This window comes from Pelophylax lessonae (assembly GCF_965119305.1).
Source record: "Pelophylax lessonae genome assembly, chromosome: 10".
Lineage (NCBI taxonomy): Eukaryota > Metazoa > Chordata > Amphibia > Anura > Ranidae > Pelophylax > Pelophylax lessonae.
Genome location: NC_138777.1, coordinates 230,502,104 through 230,524,171, shown reverse-complemented (window position 1 = coordinate 230,524,171; position 22,068 = coordinate 230,502,104). Strand labels below are relative to the sequence as shown.

Below are 22,068 nucleotides of genomic sequence, written 5' to 3'. Positions count from 1 at the left end.
GTACGTTGTGCATAAAAAAATGGATCCGATCCTACTTTTTTCTTCCGCGCACCAACGCAGCGCATTAGTATGACCCAGAGGCATAACTAGAACCTTCAGGGCCCAGATGCAAGAAACCATGAAAGGGGCCCCTGGCTGGGGCCCTTCCCTTCAAGCCTCGGGCTCCTCCCAATGATCCTGGGGTCCTTTACTCTCGTTGCGGGGACCTTTCACAATTTCTGCAGTAGGCCCCCTTCCTTCCATCTTGGGGCCTCCCCACGGTGGTGGAATGCCAAGGCCCGGTCGCAAGTGTGACCTTTGTGATCCTGGAAGTTCACCCACTGGTGTCAGTAGTTTTTATTTTTTGGTATTTTAGTTGTATTGTTTATCTTTTTTTTTTTTTTTTTACATTGTTACTGACTATGACTCTGTCCATTCAGAAAAGAAAGGAGCTAGTAAATTGCATATTTACTGACCCTTTCCTGGTTCTCTATTGTGACACATCCCCTGCAGCAGCTGGAAGGAGAGGGAAGGGGCAGCACAGTAGGGGGGGAACCAGGGGAGCACACAAGAGCAGAACACAAGTAAACTGGATAGGAGGAGTGGCGGGGGCAGCATACAGAGGAACCAATCTCCTCCATTTTCCTCCTTCAGCTACAGATGGAAAAAGGACAGTGATTTCTCTACATGCTGCCTCCGCCGCTCCTCCTATCCAGGTGTACAGGAGAGCCGCACAGGCCCCCTGGAAAATGGGGCCCGGTTGCAATTGCAACCCCTGTAGTTACACCCCTGGTATGACCTGAAACAATAGGACATAAGGAAGATTGCCTGGTCTGTGTGTGGGGCAATGCTGCCCAACACTGTTCAATGCATCCAGTGTGAATGGGTGTATGGATGCCCTTACATTTTGAGAACCTTGGTGTATTAAAGTGGAACTTAACCCATTACAACTCCAGAAAAAATGTATTTAAGGAACATCCATTCCACATTAAGAATTCTGCTACCAAAATGAGTGTGTGCTGTAAATTGTCTCCAGCATTGTTCCTGTCTTCTTGCTGGAGGCGGCCATTTTGCTGAAGCCCAGTGCCCCCTGAGCAGCAGTAAATCATAAGGCTCCATTCACACCCAGGGCAAACATTTTCTTGGAGCCCCCCCAAATCCACTTAACTATTTGCAGGCAGAGTGGGCTGAAGGGGCAGCTGCTTTAGGCCAACAATGACTAAGCCCTGGGCAGCTGCCCCCTTTGCCCTATGTTAAAGTCTGCCCTGCTTGAAGGTTCAGGTGCAGAAATTCCATGTGTTCAAGTTTGTGCATCTACAGGTGTGTGTGTGTTTCAGATTTGGCCTTGCTGGGGATAATGGCCGTACCACATAAAATACAAATGACATAAAAAGCCACTGAGTATACTTTGTCTTCAGAATTCCTGCTTGGGTCTCTGACAGGTGTGGTATGTCCTACCCAACACAATGATAGATGTTATCTGATCATTTTAATTTCAGTATAAATTTCTGGCATGCCGAAGGGTATTGGCACTTTGATGTCCAGGCCGTCGGTCTTTTTAATATTTGATTCTTGGGAAGTTTAATTAGAATTTGTTAGCGTCTTCGGTACACACTGCGTTCACAGGGTACTTTGTTAGGTTTTTAATGTCATCACTAAGTAATTAACTGTAAGATTTTTATTTTTTTTTTTTTTTTTGTGTCACACGGTTCTGTTGGCCAGATACAGTCTGCAGAATGCAAGCAGTGAGACACGTTGGGGGAGATGTACTGAATCTGGTGCAGTTGTGTATGGTAGCCAATCAGCTTTCAGGTTTTTTTTTTTTTTTTGTCAAAGCTTAATGGTACAAGCTGAAGTTAGAAGCTGATTGGCTACCATGCTCAGCTGCACCAAATTCTAAGTGCTCCAGTTTTAGTAAATCTTCCCCATCACTGATTGCATCAGTTGATCCTTGTAGGAAATAACAGATGAAGGCTATGGGGTGGCAAACATGCTTGGTATAGCGTCCTGAGATCAGCACAGCCAATTGGTCATCCTTTTTTTTTCCCCTGCAATGGCAGCTATGTTTGGGTGAAGATGTTTTTTTTTTTTTCCCAAAAAAGGGGTTGTGAAGGCTGAAAGTTGCATTCTACGCATGAAGGTAAACCCCCCCCCCCTTAACTTAAGCCGGATCTCGATCCAGCAATGCGCACAAGACCCGAGACTCTCTGGGTCTCTCCTTCATTCCTTCCTTCCAGAGTGGCTGAGATGCAGGAGCCATTGCTGCAATCAGAGCCAGTGAGGCAGGGGACGGGGCTGAGACACGCTTTGTGTCTTTATAGACACAGGGAGCAAGCAGTGTACTATGGGGGCACTCAGCAAAGGAGTAGGGCCCAGAGCGCCAGCAGGGGACCCAACAAGAGCAAGATCAGAGCTGCTCTGTGCAAAACCACTGCACAGAGCAGGTAAGTATGACATGTTTGATTGTAAAGGAAGAAATGTTAAGAAAAAAGTAACACTTTTTAAAGAGGTTGTAAACCCGTACAAAGTTGTTTTTTTATTTTTATTTTTTGTAACCTGTAAGAGAAAGCCATAATGAGCTAGTATGCATCGCTCGGCATCGCACGGCACGGGACTCTGAAGAAACGGCACTAGCGGCCGTTCCTTCAGAGCGCATGCGCCAGTGACGTCACTGGATGCATGTAAGGTAAATATCTCCTAAACGGTACATGTTTAGGAGATATTTACAGTACCTATAGGTAAGCCTTATCATAGGCTTACCTATAGGTAAAAGTGTCCGAGGAGGGTTTACTTCCTCTTTATGTAATCCTGATATAGCCTGTTAGATAGTAAGGCCTCATCTGTGCCTCTATAATATAGTTTAACTTTGCTACAGAGATGTCTGATGACTAGGCTAAGCCCTACCCATCTGCCTTCTAAGAGGAGGACTCTCATTGGACAGAGAAATGGCAGGTGGGTGGACTTGGTAAAAAGTCAAGGAAGTCAGGCCCTGTAACAAAGTAAAACTAAATTGGAGAGGAGCACTGATTGAAAAAAAAAAAAGTTGAAAGGAACACAAAGGGGGCTTATATGGTTAAAAATGGTAACAGGCCACTTGTGACATTCAGGTTTAGGCCTCAGTCACGTGGGTGTACTTAAAGAGCACACCGTGCCAGGGCCGTCTTTGCCTGCACTTTTTTCCTGGTGATGGAGTCTTCTTCCAGACTGTTCCTTGCTTCCTGGATTCCTCCAGAACAACTTATTTTGTTCCTCAGCACATGTCATGTTTAAGTCCCTTGTTTCCTCCCCCCTAATTCCTGTAGCATCACTTACTGTCTTGCGCTCATGAACCAGTCCAACAAGTTTATTGGCATATAAATCCTTGTGAAAACAGTACATGGTCTTAAAAATGTTATTCCATGTGTTGCTATGTCCATTTTAGTGTTTTTTTATAGCATAAATAACAGGATGCACAGGTGTTCCATGTATCCATGTGCAGGCAGTCAGGTGGGATGCAACAGCTGAACGAGTACAGCTGCTGCTATGATATCCATGTGGGTGCCCTGAATGTTGGGGGGCACCCACACAGATTTGGAGCAGTGGCTGTGTCTGAGCAGTGTGTCTAACTTCAGGACCAAATCCACCCACCTGCTATTTCTCTGTCCAATTGTAGTGCTCTTAGGGCCAATTCACAACAGCAATATACGTTATACTGTAGCCGCTGGAGTGCACTGTGACAAAGTGGCATCTCCCTGGTAGGATCACAATACTTGTACAGAATTATATTATTATTTGTGATAATTTGTCATTTATAAACTTCTAATTGTTTATTTCATGCTTTTCCGCAGCACTTACAGCAACACGAGAGCGGCGTGGAAGGAGAGACGTCCTACTATCACTGCGTGCTCTGCTCTTACTCCACCAAGGCCAAACTCAACCTAATCCAACATGTGCGCTCCATGAAACACCAGCGCAGCGAGAGCCTACGCAAATTGCAGCGGCTTCAGAAGGGCCTGCCGGAAGAAGAGGAAGATTTGGGACAGATCTTCACCATCAGGACCTCCTCGCCCCCTGCAGAGACTGGTGAGTGTTTCCAAATACTTATCTCCTTCCTTCCCTTGTTTTTTTTTTTTTTTTTCCTGTCCCTCTAGCAACATGCGATAACACAGACAGCAACCACTATTCATCTGATTGCTCCGTCTGCCTAAAGTAGATGTTAACACTACCTGGATTTAGATTCCTTAAAGCTGAACTCCGGGATAAGCAACCGTGTCTGCAACAGAGCAGCGCATTTTGGTTGGGGTGCGATAACAGGTGCAATTTACACGCTGTCCCCCCACCTGCAGTAGTGTGAACCTAGTCATTTCTAAAGGCCTTGTTTAGTCACTTTTTGGTATGGGATGACAACTGTCTCTGTCTTAAAGTGGTTGTAAACCTTTTTTATTCTTAAATAAATAAATAAAAAGCAAACATGCCTATACTGTACTTACCTGCTCTGTGCAGTAGTTTTGCACAGAACAGCCTTGATCCTCTTCTTCATTCCCCACCGGCGTTCCAGGCCCCTCTTCATCAGGTGCCACCCCCCCGCGCTCCCATGTCATAGGATTTGATTGACAGCAGCGAACCAGCTGAGATTTGAGCCATGTGTGGGCAGGCTGGTTGTACCCGAGTCGATAACTTGGGTACAACCAGCCTGTCTGAGTTTTTATATAGTCTTCCTGCTGCCGGCTATAGCTGCTAAAGTAATCGTGTTGTGCCAGCCAGGAAATCTTCTTGCACCCCTCCACCAGTAGAACACAATAGCGATGCAGAAGCTATTACCCATCAACACTGACTGTGATGGATGGAAAAAAAATCAATTCCTCTGACAGTGATGGCGAACCTTGGCACCCCAGATGTTTTGGAACTACGTTTCTCATGATGCTCATGCACTCTGCAGTGTAGTTGAGCTTAATGGGAAATGTAGTTCCAAAACATCTGGGGTGCCAAGGTTCACCATTACTGCTCTATGGGCTGACTTTAGTCACCCTGTGACCATTGATGGGGACTCTTAAGTGGCCATGCCAACATACATTACACAGGCATGGTCCACCATGTCCCCATCTGACCCTGGAGCAAGTGCATGTAGACAGGAAATGGCTAAAAGAGGTAGGAGAAGATCGGCAGCACTTGGATGCAAAAAAAGGGTAATTTATGGGGGAAAAGCCTAGAAATCCTAATGATGCATGGGGTGGGTTTTGCAAAAAATGTTGTCCATTTGGGGTTTAGATCTACTATAGGTTGTTAAAAGCAAAGATCAGATTGCTGTTGGTGACTGCACGTCGCCGCACGCTCGATAGACTGACTACTCTCAGGTGGTTTGCGGGCATCCGGTTGTGTACATGACGACACCACTTGCTGGAAAGTTAGCGAGCACCTGTGTTTATGGAGACCCATCTGCTTTTTATGTATCTCCAGATTTTCTTCCAACCGCACTAACCTTTCCCTCCAACTTTCCCCTGGGGCACTTTCTGTTAATTGCTGCAATAATGAGGCTGTGGAAGTATCTAGAGAGGCAGCCAGTCTTTACCCATAGTGCCCTGGGGATGACAAAAGGAGTTTCCTGGTCTGCCCGCTGTCTGGGGCCCAGTGTGGCCCTTGTCCTTTGCAGCTAGGAAAGTGTATAGTTTAGCGGCCTCCTCTCTGGCTCTGTTGTAGAGGTGCCGCACTCTTCCCCCCCCCCCCTTGGAAGAGCCACCTTCCGGCTCCGTCCCTTGCATTCTTCTGCTGGGACGGGGTCTTACTGGTGGACATATTGTTTCAGCAGACTGTGGTAATCTCTGCGGAGCGCCGGCCATCTCTCCCATCTCGCACATTGCCCTCATTGTTGCAGCTCTCCGATTAGAGTGTGTGCAAGGCCGGAGAGAGGGTGGGGGTCTAAGAGGGGATCCCAAGCACAAAGCCTGCTCCTTGAAGGGAGCTTTTGTTTGGACAGGAAGGGGTTGAATGTTACTGTCAGCTCCTGATTCCACCAGTTTGTCTCTCTCCCAGTATTGGGACTCCACCCCTATCTCCTGCTCGGACTTCATGGAACTGGAGCTTTGTGTGTATATGTGCGCACAAGGCCGGCCTGCATCTCATTAACCCCGTCATTTGGGATCCCCCCCCCCTTCGCTTTTCTCTGTGGGCCTCCGCACGCAGCATCTCATGTCACTCATGTGTCGGTGCAGCTACTTAACACTCAGTATGTTCCCCATTGTCTGCATAGAAAGGAACAAGAGCCAGCAGAGCCGGGGCTTTTCAATGCTCCTGTCACCATCTAAACTTCTACACAACTTTTTTTTTTTCTCTTGGCCGATGATTTCTGCTCCGTTTCGGCGGTTAACATACTTCAAATGCATTTAGCCTCGTGTTATTCTGTAGGCCGCAGATCTGAAATAAGCCGTATGGTCTGGCTATAGCCATCCAAGGAGGATGAAGGGGGGGGGAGCGGCAAAGAAAACAGACTGCTGGTTTTTTGGGCGGATGAAGTTAAATTATTTCATAAGCCTTATGAATGCGTCACAATTTTTCAGTTGATTACATTTTTTTTTTCCAGTGTTAACATTTTGCAGTCAAGTTTTTAAAAAAAAAAAAAAAAAGTGATGCATAAATTTCCTCCTCTGTCCCCACAGTGGTTCTTGGTAGTGAATGTGATTTCATGTGGCAGTGATAAGCAACCAGCAGATCTCAAGCTCTCTCAAAATCGCAAGACCCAGCAAGCAGCTCCAGCTGGAACATGTTGGGACTTGCAATTCCAGCTTCCTGGCTGACCCTGTATACCAGTGGTCTGCCAACTGCCACCCTTTACATGCTTCTATCTGGCCCTTGGGGCACTATTTAATCCACTGATACCAACCATGGGGCATACTCTTCCCCCCCCCCCCACTGACCCCAAAGAAGGGGCACAAATATTCCCAGGGGCACAATGCCTGAAATGATGGGGTGCAGTTCCTCCCAATGCCCCCGGCGATGGGGCGCAGTTCCTCCCAATGCCCCTGTCGATGGGGCGCAGTTCCTCCCAATGCCCCTGTCGATGGGGCACAGTTCCTCCCAATGCCCCAGTCGATGGGGCGCAGTTCCTCCTGATGGCCCCCGACGATGGGGCGCAGTTCCTCCCGATGGCCCCCGACGGTGGGGCATTATGTTTCCCACTGACGTTGGGACCTTTTCTACTGCAAATAGCCACAGTCCGGGCCCCCTAAAGTCTGAAGAACAGTAAACTGACTCTTTGTTTGCAAAGTTTGGAGATCCCTGCTGTATACTGTTTGAAAGGCAGGGCATGATGGGACTCACAGCAGCTGAAGGTATGCTAGCTGACCATCCTAAAACCATCATAAACTGTTCTCTTCCGTCCAGCACCCCTTTTTCAAAATGCCTGGTGTAGGGGTTAAAGAAGAATTCCAGGCACTGTATTTTTTTTATATACCTTCGACCAGTGAAGCTTTGTACTGGATATACCTGGTCATTGCCCCAGAAGCTTGAAATCACTGAAGTAGACACTATTTCATGCTATTTCAGTGATCTCCACTTGCTTCTGAGTCCCGTGCTGTGTGGCTGGCCTGATCCATTGTGAATACAGGAGGTCGGTCGTTCAGCACAGGCACTATTCAGAGAATGCTTGGCATTTTCTAAATAATTGCAAAATGTTCTTTGATTGGACGAGGTGGGGCAGTGATCTCATGCTCTCAGCATTGACCAATCAGAATGCTTTCCATTCATTCAGGAAATGTAAAGCAATCTCTGAAAGGTGGCCATGCTGAACGGCCAACCTCCCGTGATTACAATACATCAGGCTGGCCATTCATCAAGATAACCTGGAAGCAAGTGGAGATCACTGGAGTAACATCTAGTGGTGTCTATTTCAGTGATTTCCAGCTTCCATGGGGATCCCATCAGAGATGGATGGATGACCAGTGTAACTGTTGAAAATATACCATGACTGGATTTCTTCTTGGAAGTAAGTGGAGATCACTGGAGTAGCGGTGTTGCGATAATGGAACATTGTGCAGTGCGATTTTTGAGTAGGTGCAGATGCATGAACATGAAAACCACATGTACGTGCATTTTTGGTGTTTTTTTTCTTGTAGTGTATTGTGTTGAACTAGTCTACTCCTTACAAAAGAACAAATAAAAGTGCATAAAATGCACCTAAAAACTGCAAGAATATGCAGTCACCCTAGTGTGAACCTAGGCTAAATCACCCGTTGGGGCCCGTTTACACTAGAATGACGCAGGGAAACCTGCGTTCCGTGCCGGTTTTTCTGCACTGCCCTTGCGATCTGCAGTGGGTGTCAGTGCAAAGTTAAAGTGGTTCTAAAGCCTAAACTATTTTTACCTTAATCCATTCCTTGCATTAAGGTAAAAAAATGTTTAGGCATCGGCATCCCCCCTCACCCCCCTTTTACTTGAGCCCTCATTTGATCCAGTAATGTGCATTAAGATAAAAAGCCTTCTGTGTGTAACAGCCTCCCCCAGCACCCCCTAATACTTACCTGAGACCCATCTCTATCCAGCGACGTCCACAAGTCCCACGGCCATCCGGGACTCTCCCTCCTGATTGGCTAAGAAACAGCAGTGGTGCCATTGGCTTCTGCTGCTGTCCATCAAAGTCAGCCAATCAGGAGAGAGAGGGGATGGGCCCAATGGCAGCTCTGTGTCTGAATGGACACACTGAGCTGCAACTCGGTTCGGGTGCCCCCATGGCAAGCTGCTTGCTGTGGGGGCACTCGACAGGAGGGAGGGGCCAGGAGCAACGAAGAGGGACACCAAAAGAGGAGGATCCGGGCTGCCCTGTGCAAAACTTAACTGCTCAGAGGAGGTAAGTATAACATGTTCAAACTAAGGAAGGTAGGCATGGACCATAAGGTGAGTACCTGGATAGAGAACTGGCTCCAGGGGAGAGTACAGAGGGTGGTGATTAATGGGGAGTACTCAGATTGGGCGGGTGTGGAAAGTGGGGTCCCCCAGGGTTCTGTCCTGGGACCAATACTGTTTAATTTATTCATAAATGATCTAGAGGAGGGGATATCTAGTACAATCTCAGTATTTGCGGATGATACTAAACTAAGCATGCCAATATCTTCTATGCTGGATGTGGAAACCTTACAAGCGGACCTGAACAAAATAATGGGGTGGGCAACTACATGGCAGATGAGGTTTAATGTTGAAAAATGTAAAGTAATGCACTTGGGGGCCAGAAAGCAAGCTACTCACTAGGGGGGGAACCTCTGGGTGAATCTAAGATGGAAAAGGACTTGGGGGTACTGGTAGACAACAGGCTTGGCAGTGGCATGCAAGCCAAGCCGCTGCAAGCAAAGCCAACAGAATGTAACTATGTTAGTTATTTAGAAAAACAAAGACTTTACAATCACTGTAACCTACTTTGTTACAGCGGTTTGTCTGTATCCATGAGTGCAGGAGAATGGGAGTGGTTTTATAATTAGCTGCTGCACCTGCAGGGCTCTAATGAGAATCTGGCAAGGTCTGCACCCCTTTTAGACATGATTTCCCTTTGGGAGTATCTCACCAAAAATTACCTATTTGTTGCAAGGGATGCCCAAAATCTGACTTGTATCTTAGCGCAGACTTCTGGGAAAATCAGTGAGCCAATCACACAAGCAGGAAATGTTTCTGGGGGGCGTCCTGTGTACAGAGCGCCTCCAGGTGGCCATATTGCTATTTACAGAAAATGACAACAGCTGCAGATTGAAAGGGAAAAGTAATTTTTAATAACATTCAACTGAAATATGACTTGAGTCGCAATTGTATGCGCTATCTTTTTTTTTTTTTTTTTTTTTTTTTTTTTTTTTTTAACCCTTTAAAATAAACTATTCTGTTATAAAAGATGGGGATTGCTTCCTGGAAACGTTAGTTATCTGTCGCTTTGATGAAAATCCTACGCTGACCATGCCATGTGACCGCTGGACCTGTGACCTCTCTCTGAGGCCGGGGAGATTCTAGCGAGCATCTCACAATTCCCTCCTGCACGGGTCAGGGGGGGGGATTGTTCCTATTTTCCGGCTGGCACTCTATTAATCTCCCGCTACCAGCAGTGCTTTTACTATTCATGCTTCCAGGCAGGAAGATCCCAGACAGAAGACCAGCCGAGACCTGGAATGTCAGCAATGCCATGAAGCCTGCTTCTTGTTTGCTCTGCCTCCTGCTCCCAGCACAGCGGCTTGGAAGAGGATATGAAAGTCTTCAGGCCGCACATTTTCTTTTTATTAAAGTGTTTGCCGGATAATTCTGCCTTCTATTTTATGTGCCTCTGGCGGTGCAGGAGAGGTGGAGGGGCCAGGGTTGGCCTGGGACAGAGAGGATCTACATAAGCCCAGGCCTTTCATTTTCTAATGGCCTCTGCCGGTCAGGTGGCTTATTCATGGTATAGATCTTATTTTCGGGGCATATTGCTCATCCTTCTGAGAAGAACTCGTGTTTTTCATTTGGTTTAATCTTCTCCGTGTTCTGGAGTCTTTCAGCTGTCGTAGTGGAAAGCTTAAGAGCTGATTTTAAAGGTTCCCTCTACAGTTGAGGGTTTAAAGATGGCTGCTGGTTTCATTCTGGTGAATCCATTGAACGTTCGATGACTGTTTTTATCAGAATCCAAAGCCATCGTAGACGCGAAATGGTGGTGTTGATTGACTCAATGAAATGGGTTTAGACGTTCCCGGGGCAAAAGCTGTGCAAAAATCAAATCAGTTGTAACAGAATTAATGTGTTTTTATCCAATTTTGATGCCATTCCAGTTCAGGCCCTCAAACCGTATGGTGGTTGTTAATTTATTACCCAGTTTCAACCTCACAATCAACTGAATTCTGGCTCTCGAATTGCTGGTGGGTGGTAGATTGCTTAGCTACTGGCACTTCCTTGCAGTTGTATTTGCTGTGGTTTAGAAGCGGCAAAACTTTACTGAAAATTGCCACATGGATGGCCAGCTTTATAGTTGTTGCATCAGAAGGGTGCAGCTCAGTGTTCTCCGGGTCACTGCAACATCTTCTCTGCGGCCTTGCCTACAAGGGGTGAGCAAAAACCATACAGAACCAAATGATTCTGCACTCCCTCTTCCCCCATTGTTTCTATGACATAAATTGTATTTTTCACTCCAGTCACCATTTCCATACACATTATAAAGGCATGGTTCACTGCAGAGGCATAACGAGAACATTCTGGGCTCCAGTGCAAGAAACCATGAAGGGCTCCCCTGACCACCAGCCAGGGCCTTTTCCTCTTGACCGTGGGGGGGCCTTTTCCTCTTGACCGTGGGGGGGGGGGCCTTTTCCTCTTGACCCTGGGGGGGGGGGCCTTTTCCTCTTGACCCTGGGGGGGGGGGCCTTTTCCTCTTGACCCTGGGGGGGGCTTTCCCTCTTGACCCTGGGGGGGGGGGGCTTTCCCTCCCATGGTCGGGCCACTTATTACAGTCCCACAGCAGGGCCCCCCACAGTGGTGGAACGCCAAGGCCCGGTCGCAAGCGCAACCCTGGTAGTTCGGCCACTGGTACCAGTAGTTTTTTATTATTTTTGTATTTTAATAAATATATATATAATTTTTTTTTTTTTAAGGAGTCCTGTTGGGGGGCTTTGGTGAAGTATTAGAGGTTTAAGCATACCTTTGAGACAGAGAAAGGAAATTGAGGACACCTGGGGGAGGGAGAGGAGGAGAATCTGACTTTCAGCGGCTGCAGGAGGAAAACGGAGGGGGATCAGGTCCTCTACATGTTGCTCCTGCCGCTCCTCTTATTTAGTTGTTGAGCTAATTGTGACAGGGGAGCCACAGGGCCCCCTGCAGCATGGAGCCAGGTCGCAATTGCGACTCTCCTGGTTCACTGCAGTCACCATCAGAAAACTTGCCCTGAGAAATGCTGTACAGCCATCTCTGGTGTGCATGCAGTTGCTGCAAAGAAGCTGCAAGAGATCAGCAGCACTGATTTGCAACAAAGGATGAATCAACGTGGTAATGTAACGCTACTTTAAAGGACACCGGTTATAAAAGAACTAGCCAATCCACTGTTAGGCTTATGTAGGACAGTAAAGAGCAGCCAGTCAGGTTGCAGAGAGCCAGTCTGCTGCAGATCTCTCCCTCCAGCAGGTTATTAAACGAAGCGGCGGGGCATTTGTTCAATTTCTGCAGACGCTCCGACACCGCTCATTGCTAGAAGCTCAAAGTCGGACTTATTTGGAAACGTTCTCAAACAGAAGGATAATGAACCGGATGGAAAGTGTTTAGACCTCTTGGAGATGATTACCGTGCCAAGGTTTGATAGGATTATTTCCACTTAGCCGTCAGCCAGGCTCAGGACAGCGCTGTCAGCCCCGAATGACCCGGCATTCGTTTTTATAAAGCGTATTTACATTCGATCACTTTTTAAGTACCAGTGATCAGATTCAGACCAGGCAGTCCTCTAGAAATGTCCGTCATCCACTGAGGAGAGTGCTAGTTTCCTGGCTGCCTTTAAATCCCTGTCCTGGGACAAGTATGAAGGACTCGGGAGTCTGAATGTATTGAGTCGAGTGAACCAACATCCATTTTTCTCTCAATGTAGGTGGTCTTTAAGGGGAACTCAGAAGAATGTATGGTTTATCAGCTTCTTGCATCTGTAAGAGTTCTCCGCACCACCCTCAGTGTATGTACCATAGATCCCATCTCTGCCCACTCTCCAGTATGTACCAGAGATCCCAGCTCTGCCCACTCTCCAGTATGTACCAGAGATCCCAGCTCTGCCCACTCTCCAGTATGTACCAGAGATCCCAGCTCTGCCCACCCTCCAGTATGTACCTGAGATCCCAGCTCTGCCCACTCTCCAGTATGTACCAGAGATCCCAGCTCTGCCCACCCTCCAGTATGTACCAGAGACCCCAGCTCTGCCCACTCTCCAGTATGTACCAGAGACCCCAGCTCTGCCCACTCTCCAGTATGTACCAGAGATCCCAGCTCTGCCCACCCTCCAGTATGTACCAGAGATCCCAGCTCTGCCCACCCTCCAGTATGTACCAGAGATTCCAGCTCTGCCCACTCTCCAGTATGTACCAGAGATCCCAGCTCTGCCCACTCTCCAGTATGTACCTGAAATCCCAGCTCTGCCCACTCTCCAGTATGTACCAGAGATCCCAGCTCTGCCCACTCTCCAGTATGTACCAGAGATCCCAGCTCTGCCCACTCTCCAGTATGTACCAGAGATCCCAGCTCTGCCCACTCTCCAGTATGTACCAGAGATCCCAGCTCTGCCCACCCTCCAGTATGTACCAGAGATCCCAGCTCTGCCCACCCTCCAGTATGTACCAGAGATCCCAGCTCTGCCCACCCTCCAGTATGTACCAGAGATCCCAGCTCTGCCCACTATCCAGTATGTACCAGAGATCCCAGCTCTGCCCACCCTCCAGTATGTACCAGAGATCCCAGCTCTGCCCACCCTCCAGTATGTACCAGAGATCCCAGCTCTGCCCACCCTCCAGTATGTACCAGAGATCCCAGCTCTGCCCACCCTCCAGTATGTTCCAGAGATCCCAGCTCTGCCCACTATCCAGTATGTACCAGAGATCCCAGCTCTGCCCACCCTCCAGTATGTACCAGAGATCCCAGCTCTGCCCACCCTCCAGTATGTACCAGAGATTCCAGCTCTGCCCACTCTCCAGTATGTACCAGAGATCCTAGCTCTGCCCACTCTCCAGTATGTACCAGAGATCCCAGCTCTGCCCACTCTCCAGTATGTACCAGAGATCCCAGCTCTGCCCACTCTCCAGTATGTACCAGAGATCCCAGCTCTGCCCACTCTCCAGTATGTACCAGAGATCCCAGCTCTGCCCACCCTCCAGTATGTACCAGAGATCCCAGCTCTGCCCACTCTTCAGTATGTACCAGAGATCCCAGCTCTGCCCACTCTCCAGTATGTACCAGAGATCCCAGCTCTGCCCACTCTCCAGTATGTACCAGAGATCCCAGCTCTGCCCACTCTCCAGTATGTACCAGAGATCCCAGCTCTGCCCACTCTCCAGTATGTTCCAGAGATCCCAGCTCTGCCCACCCTCCAGTATGTACCAGAGATCCCATCTCTGCCCACTCTCCAGTATGTACCAGAGACCCCAGCTCTGCCCACTCTCCAGTATGTACCAGAGACCCCAGCTCTGCCCACTCTCCAGTATGTACCTGAGATTGCCGCTCTGCCCACTCTCCAGTATGTACCAGAGATCGCCACTCTGCCCACCCTCCAGTATGTACCAGAGACCCCAGCTCTGCCCACCCTCCAGTATGTACCAGAGACCCCAGCTCTGCCCACCCTCCAGTATGTACCAGAGACCCCAGCTCTGCCCACCCTCCAGTATGTACCAGAGACCCCCAGCTCTGCCCACCCTCCAGTATGTACCAGAGACCCCAGCTCTGCCCACCCGCTGCATGAACCCGAGATCCCAGATATGACTGCTGTATGTATGTATTAGAGACCCCAGCTCTGTCTAGCTGCTACGTATGTACTTGAGATCCTAAGTGTGCCCACCTGCTACTGTGTATGTACCAAAGATCCCAGCTCTGCCCACCTGCTGTGTGTACCCAAGATCCCACCTTGCACCAACTATGTATATACCGGAAATGCCAGTTCTGTCCAGCTGCTATGTATGTACTTGAGATGCTAACACTGCCCACCTGCTTTATGTACCTGAAATTCCCGACTCTACCTACGTGCTTACCTGCTCTGTCAAATTTTTACATAATCCTTTGCTCTGGGTCTTGAATTTTCACAACTAGGAAATGTAAGACTCCTTTGAGGTCCGTGAGAGAACTTTAAGGGGAGAAGTCCTTTATGTGATCCAGCCATCGGTTTATCCCGCCACTGTCAGTACCCGCTGGGTCTGTTTAGGGTGGGCTGGCCTTTTAAAATGAATGAGAAGTTGTGCAGAATGATTAATGCTGGATCTATAGGCTGTATAAAGGACTACGGCTAGAAAGTTGCATCATTCTCCTCCTCCTTGTATGAAGTGAAGCCGTGACATTCACAGCTATATATGGAAAAGTCCCCAGACTTGTATAGAAATTGAGTCATTGACATTTCTGTAACCTCCATATTAAAGAAGAACACTGAAGCGCTTTGTTGATGTATCCGTGCGTTAATAGCAATAATTCATATTTCCTGAAGTATTTAGGGGAGTGCAGACTACAGAACAGAATACTTGAACTAACGAGAAATATTTGAAACCCACAAATGTGAAATGCTTTCACCTCCAAAGCCCTGGATGTGTAACTCTGTTCAGCTAGTCCTATAATTCCCACAACCAGGCAAAGGGGTTATCGCTATTTCCTGGTCCCAGCTGCTTGTCTTCGCACTCGCGACCGGGCCCTGGCATTTCACCACTGTGCGGGGTCCTGCTGCGGGACTGTAATAAGTGGCCCGACCATGGGAGGAAAAGGGCCCCCCCCCCCCCCCGGGATTGAAAGAAAAGGCCCCCCCCCCCCCCCCCCGGATCAGAAAGAAAAGCCCCCCCCCCCCCCCCCCTGCTGTCCTAAGCTTTGGAGCAACCGCATTTGCAAAGTGCACTGCCTGTTTGCTTTTAGTAAATCCCCATTGCGTGCGTATTTACATTTTTTTTTTTTTTGCTTTTTTTTTTTGGCTTTTTTTTTTTTTTTGAGATTTGTTGTTGGGAAGATTTAAAATGCAAATTGCGGTAAAAACGAAATATGCTTTTCATGCAGCTTCTCTATTGAAGTTTATTGAACAAAAAAAGCACCATTTTGCATTTAAAGTCCCTGACCCTTTCCAAAAACACAGAACAAAATGCATTGATATGAACGTGTTCTATAGCAGTGGTCCTCAACCCTGGTCCTCGGGACCTACTAACAGGCCAGATTTTAAGTATTACCTTGGGGAGATGCAGATTAGAATACTGCAATCACTGAGCAGCAAATGAGATCACCTGTGATTGTAATTTAGTTATCTTGCAAACATGGCCTGTTGGTGGGTCCCGAGGACCAGAGTTGAGGACCACTGCACTATAGGAACCCGTTTAAAATAAAGTCCTGCGTTTCTGCAAAAAGCATGTAAAAAAACGCATTGGTGTGAATGGAGCCTTACTAAGCTCTGGAGCAACCGCATTTGCAAAGTGCACGGTCTGTTTGCCTTTAGTAAATCCCCATTGCGTCCCTTTTTTTTAAAGCCCTCCTACATCCCTGTGCTGCGTCAAGTAGACAGGTCCTCTTCATTTAGTGTGCAGCTCCGTCAGTATGAAAGAATGCAGATAGGCCGGCTTCCTGTGAAAGCGGGACAATGCTGTGCCCCCCCCCACCCCCACCCCTCAGTCACTCATTTCGTCTCCCTGCGCAAATTGAAAACGACTAACCTTGTCATATTTAGTGCACTGCTCACAGCCGCTGCCTTCCAGGGCTAATCAGGCACAAACATATTCGCCAAGTTGCTAAGCTCTGAGCTGTCTTCTAAGCATTAAAGTGTCCTGTCTGCCTGGGAGGTCACTCCTATCTTGGCTGTGCCGCTCATCTACGGCCAGCAATATTGATTGATTAATGTATAAAAAGCACCAAATCCATTTGCTTCTATGAAACAGAGCAAAGTGCATTCACTCGCTTGGAATTTTCACCTCATCCTTTTGTTTGAAGGACGTGTGCACGGCACTATTAATAACCCGACAGATTTTTTTTTTTTTTTCTGTTTACGTAGATACTTTTTTTTTTTTTTTTTGCCACGCCATTGTTCGTTTTTTATTTTTCAGAACGCCGCATGTAATGTCAGAGACTTGCAATGTGAAGCATTTTTATGTTGGCTTTTCATCAAAAGTGCACATGGGGTAAAATTTGATAAAAACTTTTAATAAATATGGAATGCCTAAAACGCATGCAGGGTAAAATTGAAAACATGGCCAGGCCGATCTGTAGGGGAATGGCCCACTTCCATCCCGGGCTTCATCTTTAGAGGCCGGTTGCCTTGCTTGCTAACCACCTGCGATTCCTGACAGGGTCACCCCTGTACCGGGCCCAGGCCCCATCAGTTCAAAAGGGGGGGCCTGGGAACCTGCTGAGCAGGAGGGCTCCAATCCTCTTCTCTCTTCTGCCTCCCCCTCCCCTGTAGCACTGCTAGCTTGTCCTCTTTTCCGTCCCTCTGGCTGCACTGCAAAGGGATTGGTTCTAGGACATGTTCTCCTTCCATCTGAAAACCTGGCCAGGCCGATTTTGTAGGGGGAACGGCCCACCTCCATCCTGGGCTTCATCTTTAAAGGCCGGTTGCCTTGCTTGCTAACCACCTGCGATTCCTGACAGGGTCACTCCTGTACCGGGCCCAGGCCTCATCAGTTCAAAAGGGGGGCCTGGGAACCTGCTGAGCAGGAGGGCTGGCTGTATGGTCTTATTGCAGACACCAATCCCACTGCAGCACTGCCAGCTTCTTCTCCCTCTCTGTCCCTCTGGACTGGTTCTAGGACATGTTCCCTTTTCATCTGATGTCTGGGCCCCTCTGTGTGCCCCTTTCCCCCCGCAGTTTTGCAGGATTCCCTCTCCCGTTGGCGGCTGCTGCAGACAGCAAAATTGAAAACCTGACCAGGCCGATCTGTAGGGGAATGGCCCACTTCCATCCCGGGCTTCATCTTTAGAGGCTGGTTGCCTTGCTAACCACCTGCGATTCCTGACAGGGTCACTCCTGTACCGGGCCCAGGCCTTATCAGTTCAAAAGGGGGGCCTGGGAACCTGCTGAGCAGGAGGGCTGGCTGTATGGTCTTATTGCAAACTCCAATCCTCTTCTGCCTCCCCCTGCAGCACTGCCAGCTTCTCCTCCTCTCTGTCCCTCTGGCGGCACTGCAAGGGGATTGGTTTCAGTGACACCCTGTGCCAGTGTATGAATTGGTGTCACCAGGATGGGAAGTGAAAAGAAACCTTGAGGGACGCAGGCAGCAAAAACACTTCACAGGCAGTAACAACCTTCTCCATATTATAAACGTTTTTTTATTTTCTTGTCCGTATTTTGAATTTTTTCTTGTTTCCTACTTGGTGACGTAATAGGAAATGAGGAGAAATCTCCCAAACTGTGATACAGACTGGAAAAAAAAAATGGCTGCAAACCCATTCCCTGCTCTGATTTAGCAGGAGTTCCCCTTTATTGCAGGAGTTCCCCTTTATTACCTTGCAGCGTATGATAATTGTTGTCCCCCCAGATAAGCAGGAGCCGGTCATGTGGGGCCTGTGGAGCAATCTCAGCTCTCCTTCGTATCCTGAGCCACGTTTCCCGGATCCCGCAGTGTGGAGCAGAAAAGTGAATTTTCTCCTAAAGCCTTAAGTGGGGAAGCCATGCTAATTGTAAATCGATGCATCTTAAAATGTACCATTGATCTGCAGTTACAAGTTAGGAGAGAAACTGTAATTACGGCCTTTTTCAAGGGCTTTTTATTCTTGGGTTTCCAGCAAAACAAATAGAAATGGTCGCAGGAGCCGCTGATCTCTCTATTAAAGCAGAACTCCGGTGTAGAAATTTTTTTTTTTCTACTGCAATGGGGTCCTGACTCTTATTTTATCCTGCACATTACATATTCATATCCTGCATACAGGGGGTGCCTCTGCTCCGGCTTTGTGGAAATGTCCGGCTGCGTGAAATTGAACCCTTAGCAGCCCCTTCCTGTTGTGTCATTAATAATGGTCCACAGCACAGCAGCCTGAGCCATACAGACTTCTGGGACTTGTAGTGCCTGTGTCACCCTGTTCACCGTAATACCACAGGAAGGTGCAGAATGGAACTGGAGCGGTCAGGTGACCACTATATTACATGCCTAAAAAACGATATTTAGCTAGGAATATAAAGACATAGTTCACCTATGTATGTAAGGTGTGCCCATAGAGAAAACAAACTGTGCAGTGTTGACCTAGTGATTGTAAAGTCGTTTTTTTTTTGTTTTGTTTTTTTTTTTAACCACTTCAGCCCCGGAAGGATTTGCCCCCTTAATGACCAGGCCCTATTTTGCAATTCGGCACAACGGTACTTTAACGGACAATTGCACGGTCGTGCAATGCTGTACCCAAATAAAATTGACGTCCTTTGTTCCCACAAACAGAGCTTTCTTTTGGTGGTATTTGATCACCTGTGCGATTTTTTTCTTTTTTTTTTTTTTTTTTTGCGCTATAAACAAAAAAAAGCGACAATTTTGAAAAAAAAACAATATTTTTCACTTTCTCATTCACATTTAATTAAAAAAAAATTAAAAATCACAATTTTTTAACATTTTAGGCCAATTTTGTTTTCTGCAACATAAGCGTATTTTGATTGGTTTGCGCAAAAGTTATTGCGCCTACTAACTACGGGAAAGATTTATGTAATTTTTTTTTTTTACTAGTAATGGCGGCGATTTGCGATTTTTAGCGGGACTGCGACATTGCAGCGGACAGATCGGACCCCTAACTGACATTTTTGACACTTTGGGGGGGGGGGGGGGGGCAGTGACATTACTACAGTAATCAGTGCTAAAAATTTGCACTGTTACTGTAATAATGACACTGGCAGGGAAGGGGTTAACATGAGGGATCAAGGGGTTAAATGTGAGCCTAGGGGAGTGATTCTAACTGTGTGGGGGGGGGGGGCGTGGCTTCTGAAATGACCATAGAGACCTGTGATCCTATATAGAAGGATCACATGGGCTCTATGATCATTCCAGGGAGAAGAACGGTCTGATGTGTTTACAACAGCTGACCGTTCTCTCTCAGCGGGGAACAATCGTGGGTGTCAGGCAGCAATCGGAGCCGCCTGCCCGCTGCATCGGCTTCCCCGCTGACGAGCGGGAGCGCGCCTCAGGCTGCGCACGCTCACCCCTTAGCCTCGTGAACGAGCCCAACGTACAGCTACGGCGATTTGCCTGTGAGCGACTGCCTGCCGTCATATAACAGGGTAACTAACAAACATGTTATACTTACCTCTCCTGTGCAGTTGGTTTTGCACAGAGCAGCCTAGATCCTCTTCGTCTCGGGTCCCTGGCTGGAGCTCCTGGCCCCTCCCTCCCACCAAGTGCCCCCACAGCAAGCGGCTTGCTATGGGGGCACCCGAGCTGAGCTGCAGCTCCCGGTGTCCATTCATTCATGGAGCTGTGGTTCAGCCCCGTCCCCTCTCTCTCCTGATTGGCTAACTGACTTTGACAGCCGCTGGAGACAATTTCTCAGCCAATCGGGAGAGAGAGTCCTGGACAGCCAAGGGACTCATGGACATCGCTGGGCAGAGATGGGGCTCTGGTCAGCCAATCAGGAGAGAGTCCTGGACAGCCAAGGGACTCATGGACATCGCTGGGCAGAGATGGGGCTCTGGTCAGCCAATCAGGAGAGAGAGTCCTGGACAGCCAAGGGACTCATGGACATCGCTGGGCAGAGATGGGGCTCTAGTCAGCCAATCAGGAGAGAGTCCTGCACAGCCAAGGGACTCGCAGACATCGCTGGGCAGAGATGGGGCTCTGGTAAGTATTAGTGGGTGTTGGGGAGGCTGCTTCACATAGAAGGCTTTTTATCTTAATGCAAAGAATGCAATAAGATAAAAAAATCTTCTACCTTTACAACTCCTTTTAAAGCGTTGGATCAAAAATTGGAGCAATGGCATGTGTCCCTGGCAGTGCCATAGGGCAGCATATAAATTGGGTTTCCCAGGAAATGGTTTATTTCACTGATACTTGAATCTGGTTGCAATGTACAATGCAAGCAGTTCTTCTAGACACCAGCTAGGCCTATAATATAATGCAGTATAGTATGTGGGGTGCATGCCATGTGGTTGGCACAGGTTGTAAACGTGGGCACAGTGACCCCCAGCTGTACAGTTGTGGCAGAGTGCATCCTGGGAGCCTTGCCTGAGTTTGACGTTTGCCCGTCAGTCTCCTAACAAGCTTAAAACAAGTGGCAGCTTCTGGCTAGAAATTGATTTAATTAATTGCTATGCCAATAAGCCGGCTTGTTATGCCTGCCATTGGTTAGCAGGATGGCTAACAACTCTGCTGATCAATGGTGCCAATAAAGATTTTTACTCATTAATGAGTGGAGCACTAATTACAGTTATCCGGTGACCAATTAGGCTTAGTGTATGGGGAGCTGGTCCATGCTCTCCCTATTTAGCTTACAGATCAGAAAAGGCGATAGAAGCAGCGCGATAAAAGTGAGGGCAATGCGACCTTGAACAGGGTCATGTGTAAGCAGATGGGTGGCTGCGGTGCAGTGATGGCGTATTGGACCTGATGTGTCAAAGTGAGAAATGGTGTTATCTGTTAAGCCACCAATAAAAACTAAGTTTGAGGCAGATGTAAAGCTGATTGGAGGATGGGGACGGTATCTCTGAGAGACACTGGGGTGGATGTACTCAAGGCAAATAGACTGTGAACTTTGCAAGTGCAGTTGCTCCAGGGCTTAGTAAAGAAGGAGGTCTGCTGACTTCCATCATCCAATCATGTTATAGCAATTATGGTCTTTTTTTTTTACTTAATTTTGAATCACAATATACTAATGCACTTGGGCTTTTAAGGCACCAGATATCCAATGACAATAGGGTTGCCACCTGTCCAGGATTCACCCGGACAGTCCGGGTTTTGAATCGTGTCAAGGTTTCAGTCCACCTGTAACCTGCACACATTCAGACTATACTGTGGCTCGGAGCAGGGCCTGGTAGGAGGGGGAGGGGAGCCGGGGATGGGTAGCAGAAGTGGAGGCGTTTGGGGGGGGTGGGGGGCACCAGTTTTTTTTTTTCGGGAATTTTTTTAAAATGGCTGCAGGTAAGTGGGGGACTACCACACCTGTCTGGGCAGAGGAGGGAGCAGGGAGATGGGGGAATGGCGTAAAGCCTGTGCTTTTCTACAACCTATCCAGGAGGCAGGCCTGAGATACCCAGAAGGGGCTTAGGACATACCGCACGGATTACTACTCTCCTTGGGACACCCACAGAAGTCCCCGGTCTTTTACAGTCCTTATAATGTATACTACAAAAAGAAATTGCCATACAACGCTAAAGTGTTCGGGTTTCGCTTGAAGAAAATTGGCAACCCTAAATGACAACCACATATCAACATACATAATTTTATTTTTACATAATATAAAAAGAATATATATATAATATTATAAAATAAGGGGAAACTATTCTAAATTGTTGATATGAGC

The 22,068-nt window shown here is 47.8% G+C and overlaps 1 protein-coding gene across 6 annotated transcripts in view; it reads left to right on the top strand.

Annotated features, from left to right (window-relative positions):
- ZFHX3 (zinc finger homeobox 3) overlaps nucleotides 1-22,068 on the top strand; it is a 169,005-nt gene that overhangs the window by 105,861 nt on the left and 41,076 nt on the right. For 4 of the 6 annotated variants that reach the window (XM_082269672.1, XM_082269673.1, XM_082269674.1 and 1 more), the window contains exon 4: nucleotides 3,807-4,041. In XM_082269672.1, the coding sequence (XP_082125798.1) occupies nucleotides 3,807-4,041 (235 nt within the window). Of the gene's footprint in view, nucleotides 1-3,806; nucleotides 4,048-22,068 lie in introns of those variants that run through there. The other 2 variants (XM_082269671.1, XM_082269675.1) reach the window with 2 other exon arrangements.